The sequence below is a fragment of the Micromys minutus genome, assembly GCF_963924665.1.
Source record: "Micromys minutus genome assembly, chromosome: 24".
NCBI classification, from domain to species: Eukaryota; Metazoa; Chordata; class Mammalia; order Rodentia; family Muridae; genus Micromys; species Micromys minutus.
Genome location: NC_137959.1, coordinates 10,097,913 through 10,108,992, shown reverse-complemented (window position 1 = coordinate 10,108,992; position 11,080 = coordinate 10,097,913). Strand labels below are relative to the sequence as shown.

General features: G+C 50.3%; 2 protein-coding genes across 2 annotated transcripts; one reads left to right on the top strand and one right to left on the bottom strand.

Moving 5' to 3' along the window:
- Positions 1 to 3,135: 3,135 nt before the first annotated feature.
- On the top strand, positions 3,136 to 3,442 carry GNG14 (G protein subunit gamma 14; the record flags this gene model as incomplete). Its single annotated transcript, XM_080936943.1, has 2 exons — positions 3,136 to 3,228; positions 3,317 to 3,442. The coding sequence occupies 2 exons, from the start codon at positions 3,136 to 3,138 to the stop codon at positions 3,440 to 3,442; spliced, it is 219 nt and encodes a 72-aa protein (XP_080793069.1).
- A 599-nt stretch (positions 3,443 to 4,041) lies between these two features.
- On the bottom strand, positions 4,042 to 9,959 carry FBXW9 (F-box and WD repeat domain containing 9; the record flags this gene model as incomplete). Its single annotated transcript, XM_080937233.1, has 10 exons — positions 4,042 to 4,461; positions 4,541 to 4,606; positions 4,691 to 4,780; positions 4,884 to 4,997; positions 5,086 to 5,234; positions 6,338 to 6,429; positions 6,514 to 6,626; positions 7,734 to 7,862; positions 7,941 to 8,080; positions 9,551 to 9,959. The coding sequence occupies 10 exons, from the start codon at positions 9,957 to 9,959 to the stop codon at positions 4,387 to 4,389; spliced, it is 1,377 nt and encodes a 458-aa protein (XP_080793359.1). The 3' UTR covers positions 4,042 to 4,386.
- Between the last annotated feature and the right edge of the window lie 1,121 nt (positions 9,960 to 11,080).

Below are 11,080 nucleotides of genomic sequence, written 5' to 3'. Positions count from 1 at the left end.
CTTCTTTTGATGCTTCTCCGAATCTCAACAAACTTCGTTGCTTCCTCTTTTTTCCCCTCTAGCCATAGTTCAGTTTTCACTGGAGCAAGGGTATCTGGGGAGGCAGGGATGACTGCCATCTTTTTACTGCAAGAACCTTGCTGAGAATCTGTATCTCATGCATCCTCTTAATGATATACTGGGCCTAGGGCAGGGCACCCCTAATCCTATAGTTTGTGTAGTCTACACTAGAAATAAAATGGTTAGGCGATGAGATTTAGCAATGGACAAGGCCTCTGCCCTCCTGATGACCACAGTCTGATGAAACAGGAAATTGTTAAGTAGTTAAACCGGGCTTGGGACACAGCAATCAGGAGTTGAAGGCAGAAGAATCTCCGAGTTCCAGGCCAGCCTGAACTATAGAGAGCAATACCCTGACTCAACAAAAGGGCCTGGCATGGCTAGGAAATAGCTGTCAGTACAATCCTTACTTTGCAAAAAAGCAAGAGTGTGAATTGAATATGTGCATTCAATTCCTAGAACTCAAGGGTGTGTGGGGTGGGGGGGGGGGGGGTGCCAATACCAGTAATTCCAGCTCTGGGGAAACAGACAGGCAGATTCTTAGGGATGGGAACTTCAGAATGGCTCGGTAGCCAAAGGCACATGACAAACAAAAGACTCTTGGGCTAGAGAGATGGCTCAGTGGTTAAGAGCACTGGCTGCTCTTCCAGAGGTCCTGAGTTCAATTCCCAGCAACCACATGGTGGCTCACAACCATCTGTAATGAGATCTGATGCCCTCTTCTGGTGTATCTGAAGACTACAGTGTACTCATATGCATTAAATAAATATTTAAAAAAAAAAAAAAAAAAAGGAGTCGGGACTACCATGCATTATCTGCTGACCTCCATAAGCATGCCATGCATGCACAAGGTTATACATACAGGTCTGGGGACCAGGTGAATATCTTCTGAGAGTGACATCTGAGGTGGTCTGCTGGCCTACCTCTGTCTCTCCCCCCTCCCCCCTCCTTCTCTCAAAGTATGAAGGTGGATGAAGGAGTTGGTAACCTAAGCTGAAGAAAACTGCCAAGCACAAGGTGTTTTGGCCAAGGCCAGGAGACCCAGAAAATTCCTGATGTATAAAGACTGCAGACAGATTCTCCAAAGATGCACAGATAAAGGCCTCTCCTTCATTTAACCTATATATGCTAGCAGTGCCCAATACCATATGTGGCTGGGGGGAGATCTTCGTGCATCTGGGGGTGGCAAGGAAGGAAGCAGAGTGACCTGAACCCCAGTGAGACTCTGATGATACCACACCTCTAGGGAACAGGCTCGATGACGGTAACCAAGGCTGCTCTGATTAAGATGGTAATGGCCGTTATGCTCAGGTAAACACTGATTTGCAAGAGGAAAAGCTGTGGGGACACAGCAAGAAGTTGACCTCCAGGCTGGTAAGACCATGACTCACTGGGTAAAGCCCTTTGTCAGGAGGCCTGGATGCCCAAGTTCAATCCCCAAGACCATCATGGTAGAACAGGTTCCCAGAAGCTGTCCTCTGACACAATATTTTTTTTTTTTGAGACAGTCTCATCATATAATCAACTGGCTGGAATTTATTATGTAGACCTGGCTAGCCTCAACTCACAGAGATCAACCTGCCTCTATCTCCTGAGGGCTGGGATAATGAATGCAATTTTAAAGAAAAAATGTAAAAGAAGTTGCTAAAGCTATAGAGAAATCAACACCAGCACCTTGACCTCAGATTTCCAGCCACCCAGCCAACAATTCCTGGGGTTTATACAGTTCAGTCTGTGGGGTTTTGTTGTAGCGGCTCAGCCAGGCTGATACACTGTTGAATGAAAGAATAAACAACTGAATGAACACAGGAACATGAACACAACAGAGTCAAGATAATCCTTGGGGTACGGGGAAGGATGATAAGCAGGCTGGGAGTACCCAGGCTGGCTACTCAAGCGGATGAATCAGAGCGCCATCTTAGCCCAGGAGTCAAAGACCAGTCTAAATGATATAGCCCCTGTCGGATTAATAATGGTGTTGATCATATAAATAACAGGAAATACCAGTAGGTAGTGCGCGGCAGCAGCTTGTGGACTGTGCAGAGGATGAGTTTACTGCAAGAGGCTTCAAATCGAGAGACATTTTCTCAACAAGGTCCTCCTGTGGCCCAGGCTGTCCTCTAAATCCTGGCTTCCAGTAAACAATCTTTGCAGCTCAGCTTCTGGTGTAGCTTAGAATACATAATGCCAATCAGTCCCACCCCAGACTGTTGGTTTTGGTGACAGAGCCTTACTTATGTAGCCCAAGCCATCCTCCATGGTGACAGGATCACAGGTGGACACTGCCATATCCCAAACAGCCAGAAATAAAGCAGGGAATAGAAAAGCTGGCAACTGACACAGGTACTGTCCGGGCTCAGACCAGTGGGCATGGTTGAACAGTTAGAGCAGGAACCTGCCTGAGAATCTCACTTAAAGGTTGGTATGATAGTACATGAGGCAGAAACAGAAGTGCCTGAGAGATGGAGGCTTTGAAGTTGGATGTCTGAGCTGGGATGCAGGTCTGGGGAGACACAGAGTCATCTGGGCATGATGGCAAGGTCAGTGTGGACTACAAGACCATCTCAAACTCCATTAAAACTTTAAAATGGAGTGGAGAAGGGTTATTAAAAAGACAGTTTGGAGTTCAGAGAAGAGCTGAGCCAGAGAACATAGAGCCTTAGGGGGTAGAAGCAGGGAGGAAGGTCTGCTGGGGACAGTCCACAGATAACCAGTAAGTCAGTCCCACATCCATCAGGCATGTAGCCAAGTCCCCCAGGGGAGCCAAGAAACATGTGACACCAAAGCAGCCACTGGGCCTCCTGGGGAACAGACCCCTTCTGTCACAGCAGCTGCCACTGTTGTTACTGGTGACATTTCACTGGGTCCTGGCTTCAAAGTCTCTGCAGGGACTGGGAAGGGTGTTGAAAAAGCCAGGTCAGTATTGGGGAGAGAGTCAGAGCAGGGTAGGTGAGGCTGGAGCAGGCAGCCAAGCATATTCAGGAGTCTTAAGAAAGCAGGAGTAGCTGGGGACCGAGAAGGAGCTACAGAAGCTTGGAGTCTCAGGCTTGCACAACCCTGCTCACCCTCTCCCAGATGTCCAGCAAGGTGACCATTGGCAGTGACATTGGACAGGCCCGCCGGGCAGTCGAACAACTGCGGATGGAAGCAGGCATCAACCGCATAAAGGTGAGGGCTGGGACAAGCCTGGGGGTGGGCACAGCTGTGCAGGGAGCAGGTGGATACCCGAATGTGGCTGACTTGATGGGGTCTGCAGGTATCCAAGGCAGCCACAGATCTGCTGCAGTTCTGCACGGAGCAGGCCAAGAGTGACCCCTTCCTTGTGGGCATCCCAGCTGCCACCAACCCTTTCAAGGAAAAGAAACCTTGTGCTATCCTATGAACCCACAATAATGCTACTGCCCCTATTACCCTGGATACCACAGGAAGGTCTTCAATAAAAATGACAGCTCCTGTGTTGCAATCTGTGTGTGATGAATGGGAGGTTGGGAGGTACCACAGGTCTCTGGGGACCAGTGCACACCTGTCATGTCTCCTCCTACGCCCATTTCCAGTCACAGCTTTACTTACCTGTCCACCTAGAGCCCTGCATGAAGAGACCTGCACTATGGCTGCCTGCCACATACCTACAGGGTGGTTGAAACACGTGTCTGCTCTCTATAAAAACTTATGAAGTTTGTGGGATGAGTCAGAGTCTATATGCCACACAGCCCACCACCTCACTAAGTTACATCAGACACAGGTGTCCACGGCCCTTGAGTTTTCTGTCATGTATACACAGAACAGCTGGCACCTCAGCCCTGGCATGTTACCCTCCTACCCACTCAGACACATCTACAAACCCAAAGAGGCACAGACATCCCATCACAGAAAGCTCACACTCCAGTTTCCAACAACTGCACAGTAGGTTTATTTCTCTTCATTCCTGTGGGAGAGAGAAATCCAAATCCTAACAAAATGGGTCATTCAGGCATGGTGGCACACCTGTAATCCCAACACTTGGGACTTAGGCAGCAGGATCAGGCATTCAAGGCCTGCCTCAAACACAGTGCATATGAGGCCAGCCTGGGTTACATGAGACCCTGTCTCAACAAAACAAAACCCAAAAGTGGAAGGTAAGAAATAGTCCCCTTGGTCACTAAAACTAGAATGTCTCCCCCGCAGGCACAGGTGTGAGCCCAGCTCTAGGGCTTCCTGTGTCCCAAGTCTGTGGAGTCGGGCAGAAGCAGCACCAATAGCAGGAAGTTCCTCCAGAGCAGAGGCACCGGTGCGGCCTCAGTGGCAGTATATACCAATATCCATCCACAGCCATGTCCAGCCAGCTCTTCAGGCCAGCAACCTCCAGACCTCCAATGACATGCCACCAGATGCAGCCACCACTACGTTGCCCTCAGTACAGATCTGGGGAACAGTGACAGTAGAATCAGGAAATGGCCTGGGTTCTTGGTAGGCCAGCAGGCTATCTGAGGCAGGACCTTACCCCATTTAACACGTTGTGGTAGCTTCGGGTACAGATGGTCCTGGGTGGATCTGTGGGCACCTGAACCTGACAGGGACAAGTGGCAGAGGTCAGGGTATGTGCCCTAGCCGACTGAGGGGAGGGGGTCTGTATGGACCAGTGTTCTCTCACCCGAATAGTCTTGTCAGTAGACGTTGTGTACAAAGTCCCCAGCGAGTGTTTGATCCCTGTGATCTGAGACCGGTGACCCACATCGAAGGACTAGAGGAGAAAGGATGGGTGACGCTCAGGTGGAATTCTCCCATGGTTAGCCCTCCACACCCAAGGAGTCAAAGGGGAGGCAGAGACAGGGGTCCTAGCAGACCCGAACAAGCTGGAAGCAACCATCTCGGTTGGCGAAGACGTGCAACAGGCCCTGGTTGTCACCTGCCCAGAGCTGGGGCTCCTGATAAGACATGCAGAGCAGATACGAGTCCAGCTGTCGGAAGGACAAGGCATAAGGCAGGTCAGGAACTGCAGACTGGGCTGTGCTTCTCCTCTGACCCACGGCAAAGGGTTGCACCCACCTGCAGCCGCTGCAGGACGCTATTGGCTCGACGATCAAATACCACCAGACTGTGGTCCTCACTGCCTGAGATGATGTGCCTGTCATCTGCCAGCACTGCTAGCACAGCGCTGGAGTGTAGCCTCCGGCTCTTCACCAGGGCCAAGCCAGCTGGAACGTGATGAGGGACCAGGGAAGATGGAGGACATCAGCCCTTCAGAGACTCTAGGCCCACCAAGGATCTGGGCTATCATCTCCCCTGGGAAAACCTTCCACCCATTCAGCCTCTCACCTGACAACTGACCACTACCCTCACACCCCACCTAGATCTAGGTCCTACAGGCTTTTGTCCTTTCCTGCCCCATCTCCATGATACCTCCCCCCACCCCAACCCCACCAGCTTCTCCCAAGACTGAGCTAAGCACATTCTGCCCAAGCCTAAGTCCAGCTCAGGGTCCCCTAGTTTCATGGAGTTAAATGACTCAGTTGAGGCTAGGTTGGGGACACAGCTCAATAGCTAAGCAATAGCCTAGCCAGCACAAGGCCTTGGCTTCCATCCCAGGATGGGGGAAGGGGAAGGGATTAATCATCAGCCAGACCTCATGGTGCAGGCCTGTAATACCAATTACTCAGGAGTCTGGAGGCTGAGACAGGAGGATTAATAGGTGGAGGCCAGCCTAATATACACCCTGGGCAACACAATGAGAGCCTGCCTCAAAATGAAAAAAGTGAAAAGGGAATACAATTCCGGGACAAAGCATCTGTCCAGTGTGAGGGAGGTACAAGGGTCAATTCCCAGAACAAGAAAGTCGCACAGCCACGGGAAAGACATGCAGTGCAAACAGGCTTATGTCATCCTCAAATGACTCAGTTTTTCTTATTCTGAGGCTTTGCTCTTTCTCCTTACTTTATATGTCTGAATATTTTCCCTACACGTTTGTGCATGACGTGTACACAGTGCCAATGGAGGCCAGAAGGTAATGCCCCCTCTTAAACTGAAGCTACAGATGGTTGTTAGCTACCATGTGGATGCTTCCCAACCCAACCCAGGTCCTCTAGAAGGGCTTCCAGTGCTCTTAACTGCTTCAGCCCCTGCACCCAACCCCATGCTCTTTTCTCTTGCGTTGTTTCCTTTCTTTTGCTTTTGTTTTTGTCTTGCGGCAGGATCTCACTGTGTAGCCCTAGTTGGCCTGGAATTTACTATGTAGACCACGCTGATCTTGAACTCAGAGATCTGCTTCTCTCCCTTCGAAGCACTAGGATTAAAGGCTCACCTCTGGGATCATAGATGGTCACCTTCTTGTCATAGGTACCAGTCACCAGAATATCAGGTCGGTAGGAGAGGCACAGCACTGCCGCCTTGCCCCTGGGGACACACGGCACACAAGGCTGGGGTGATGGCTGGGCAGGGCTCTACCCACCCAGGCCCCCTGCCCGGGCCCCTTCACACTTGATCTCTCCAAACTGCTGCCCATCGGCCGCCATGTCCCACAGCTTCACGGTGCTGTCCCAAGAACCGGAGCACACACGGTGGTCCTGCGCTGCCAGCGACCATACCCAGCCCTGCAGGAGCAGGTACAACAGTTACATAAGACCCCTCACTTTAAGAGTTGTACCACAGCGCATGGCTCTCTCCTTCCCAAAGCCCAAGAGAGGAAGCCTGGATCATCCTGCTTTTGCAGAGAAGGATCTAATAGATGAACAGCTTTCCTCCCTCATGCCCACTTTCACAGACACTGCTGTAACACACGTAACTCCCACACTACATAATCGTCTCTTCCCACAGATGACAGAAACCAAGGTCAGAAGGGGAGGCAAACAACTGTACATCAAACTGTTTCAAAGAACAAAAACAAACTCTTGAAGACTACCAGAGCGGAGCTCTGTGACAGATAGAGACTCACAACAAATACCACCGTGTGGGGTTAGGGTTTGACTCTGCAAGCCTGTCACAGCCTGGGTACAAGAACACATATCTCCAGTGGTATCTAGGGAGACCTCTTGGTCTCTCTTAGTGCCCCCAACCCCTCTCTTTTTGCTAAGATGGAACCCAGAGCTTCAACAGATTCTAGGCAAGTCCTCTGTCACTGAGTTACACTCTGGCAGTCCTTGCTCTTTGAAACAATCTGATGCTATATAGTCCAGACTGGCCTGGAACTCATTAGGTAGTTCAAGCTGGCTTCAAACTCAGAACAATCCTCTACCTCTAGCTTCCGGAGAGTGTTGGTATTGTAGACATAAGTTACCCACCCAGTAGACATTTGAACTCAGCACTCAGTCCGCTGGTCATGGGCACAGACTACCTTGATGATGGGTAGAGTTACCCTCCACCAGACGCTTCTCACAAAAGCAGTAATACTTAAGGCTAGCTCACCCCAGTGACAACTACTCACAACTACTACCTATTTGCACTCAGCCGCTGGAGGTATACCTGGCAACTTATTGAGCAACTATTGTGTGCCAACAACCAAAATTATGACCTATGCATATTAATACTGAGTCCATTTTCATCTTCATCTTAGCTACCCACTGGACAGTAAAAACTGAACTCATCAAAAGTTATACCAGCAGCAGAGGTAAAGTCAAGTCTATGCAATCTGACATCAAAACCCAACCCTTCGGCTGTAGCACCCTCCCAGCCTGTTTTTATGCCCCCTCAAGATGGCTCACCTTGTGTGTGCTATTGCCCTGGGTACCCAAGGCCTTCACCAGAACTCGGCTGGGCTCCTTCCCTAGATGTCGCAGGTCCCACAGGTTGACATTTCGATCCCGGGAGCCCGACAGACACAGTGCCCCACCCTGGAAGGAGAGCCTGGAGTTGTTGCTGAGGTTCCTCACCTCCTGCCCTTCTTGGCCTCCCACCTCAGCTCCCCTCACCTGGAGCAACAACACTGCATCAATGGCAGCAAAGTGGCCGTCAGCCAGGCAGAAGTGCTCCGTCCGCTGTCCATCCTCTGCCCAGCGGGCCAGGTGCTGCTCCAGCTCAATGCAGGCAGCTGGCCAGTCGAAGTTCTCCCCTATGGAGTACCATGAGCAGGATATTCAGTGGGCATCAGCTGATAGAGTCCAGCCCTGGCTGCCACGGAGCCCAACCTTCACCAGACCTAGATAGAATGCTCCCTGGATCCCATCCCCTACCCCAAACAGGCACAGACTCTGGCTTTGCCTCAGGCTACCTGACCACCCATCTCCCATGCAGGACCAGCTCTAAGAAACCAGGCTTCATTCTCAAACCCTAGCCCAGGTGACAGCAACTTCACTCTCAATTCTCTCCAGGGGCCTCAAGACTAACCAACCCTTCTGGCCTCAGCCACCTGACCCAGATCCAGGGACACAATAGTCAGAACTTCTAACTATAAACTAGGAAGCCACATCAAGACACAGAAACCAAGGAATGGTAAGTCTGGCTTGGCAGTAGAGAACTTACCTAAGAAGTACAGGGCCCTTGGCTTTTATCCCTAGTAGCTCTCCCTCCCTTCCAAGTCAGACTCAAAGCCCCAGGTCAGCCATGCAATGGTTTAGATGAGGTCCAAGAACCTGTTTTATCAAAGCTATATGTAAATCTGTCTAGGGGTTGGAGGTCAACTCCCTAATCCAGAAGTATGTAGAATCAAACTCTTCCAGATTAGAAGAATCAAGAGCCTAAGAACCTAGTAATACCAGGATCAACAATATGTCAAAGTGGTGTTGAAGATGGGACATGTCATAAAGCATTTACCTAGCATACCCAAAACCCTGAGCACGTCTGTACAACCCTTAAAAACAACAACAAAAACTCAAAATCATCAATTTCAAGTTGTCTTTTCCTCCAGAAACCAATGAACTCAAGTGCAGAAGGAACAACACAGCAGCTCTGCAAAGATGACAAGGCTAGCCCAACACTTGCAGCGCTAAGGAGGGAGGATCAGGAGTACAGAGCCAGCCATAAGAAGCTGTCCCAAAATAAAATAAAATAGAAAAGGTGACAGGCTAGATCCAGTACTGAAAGATTATTGGTATTAATGATCTCAATCCCTAAACCTCCAAGGCTAGTTCAAGATTTGGGAGTATAGAATCTCTTCTTCACCGATCCTGAGTCAACACTCCAGGGGTCAAGGGCTTTGTTATGCTAGGTGCTGCTTGTGCCTTAAATTGTTTCTAAAGCCTGGAAATTCCTTGGATTTATTCTGACTCCAAGTACAATCCAAGAAGTCCGAGAGTTATCCCCATGAGGGCTTAAAGCCTTAGTGTTAACAAAGCGCAAACCCAGGAAGCTTAGAATCTTACATTTAGAAATCCCAGGTCCAGAGCACTTCCTGAGGAAACCAAGTATCTGCCTTGTGGTTGATAAGGGTTAGGCAGCACCCAAAAATTCCTCTATCTCCAGGCAGGGCTGGAACAGCCTCGAAGTCGGCTTCAGAAGCGGTGCCCACCCACAGCCCAGGTAGCTCTTTCTCCCACCCGAAGCCTGACCTGGACAGAGTTCCTGTTCCCAGGGGTGTGCGTACCTTCCACCACCGGGTAGGGTGCGCGTACGCGGCGTTGAGCGCGTAGCCTCCAGGTGACTCGATCACGCACGAGGTCGTGCAGCGCTTGGCACACGCACGGCAGGACATGAAGCACGACCCGTGCATCCAGGTAAGCACAGATCTCCAGTAGCAGCTCCGGGGGAAGGCTCAGGAGGCCCGGCAGGCGCACGGCCGGGACTTTGGAGGCAGCCTTTCGCTCCGGCACGCCCAGGGACGCGGAGTACATAGACTGCAACGACGAGCGCCGCGGGGTCAAGCCAGGTTTGGGCGGGGTGAGCACGCGGGCTACGTAGGCCTCAGCTTGAGCGTCAGGGTCGGGGTCTGGCTCGGGGTCCGACTGGTTCTCACAAGAGCGAGGATCCCCACACGGCCCAGAGGGAAGCTCCATGGCGCCAAGGTGGGCGCGGCTACTCGGGTTCGGCCAGGGCCGCGTCTTGTTTCCTAGGCAGCGCGAGATCACTTCCGGCGCTCGTTAGAAGACGTCAGAATCCACCTTCCGCCTGATACTGGCTTGGAAATCAAATGTCTAACTCCGTGCTGGCCCTCTTTCGGTGTGCAATGTTTTTTTTAACCATGCACGACTCTCTTGTTTTAAAAGCTTATTTCTGCTGTTTGGCATCCCCTGAAACTAGGTTTACAGGGTGACAACCGCCTCGTGTCAGTGCTAGTAACCTAATTTGCATCCTCAACAAGACCAAATGCTTTTCTTCTAGAAATCCAAGTAATCAAGGATGGCCTCGGATTCGGTAGGTGACCTGTCTGCCTCTCTTGAGGTGAAAAGCATGCATCTTGCATCTGGCCGAAATGCTCTTAAGCACTAATCATCTACCGTTCCAGCCCTGGAGTTTATGCTTTTTAAGTATTTAGAGGCCTGAGGTTAAGATGGATGGAGTGTCTTCTTCAGTCCCCATCTTAGTTTCTTGTCCGAAATTTTGATTGTGTGTGCTTCCATGCACCACAGACCACGTGTAGTGTATTTAGTCAGAGATTAACTCTGTGGAGTCAGTTCTCCATCACTTTTATGTAGGATATAGAATCAAAGAGAACACCAAGCAGCCAAAGTACATGCTGAGCAAACTCACATGCATCTTACATCCTGAAACAGGTCTTTGGCTAATGACCTTCAGCTAGACTGGTTATGCCAGACAATGAACCTCAGGAATCCGTCTGTCTCTGCTCACCAGTTCCGGTTAGAGTTGCTCTCCAGTGCCCAACTTGCACGGCTTTACCAATTAAGCTCCGAGTTTATTTGGGGGCTTGTCTAGGAATTCCGATTCTGGTTGCTCCAAATAACATGTCAGATGTGAGCAGTAGATAGCTAAGGACTAAAGGCAGACCAGGGTAATTTCACAGCTCCCCAGTCTTGTCCATGGAACCTTAACTCAGAAGTGGTGGGTGTTTTTTTTGTTTGTTTGTTTGTTTTGTTTTTGTTTGTTTTTAATTTTTAAGAGTATTACTATGTAGTCTCATCTTCTCTCAATACAGATCTGGTCACTAGTTAATCAGGCT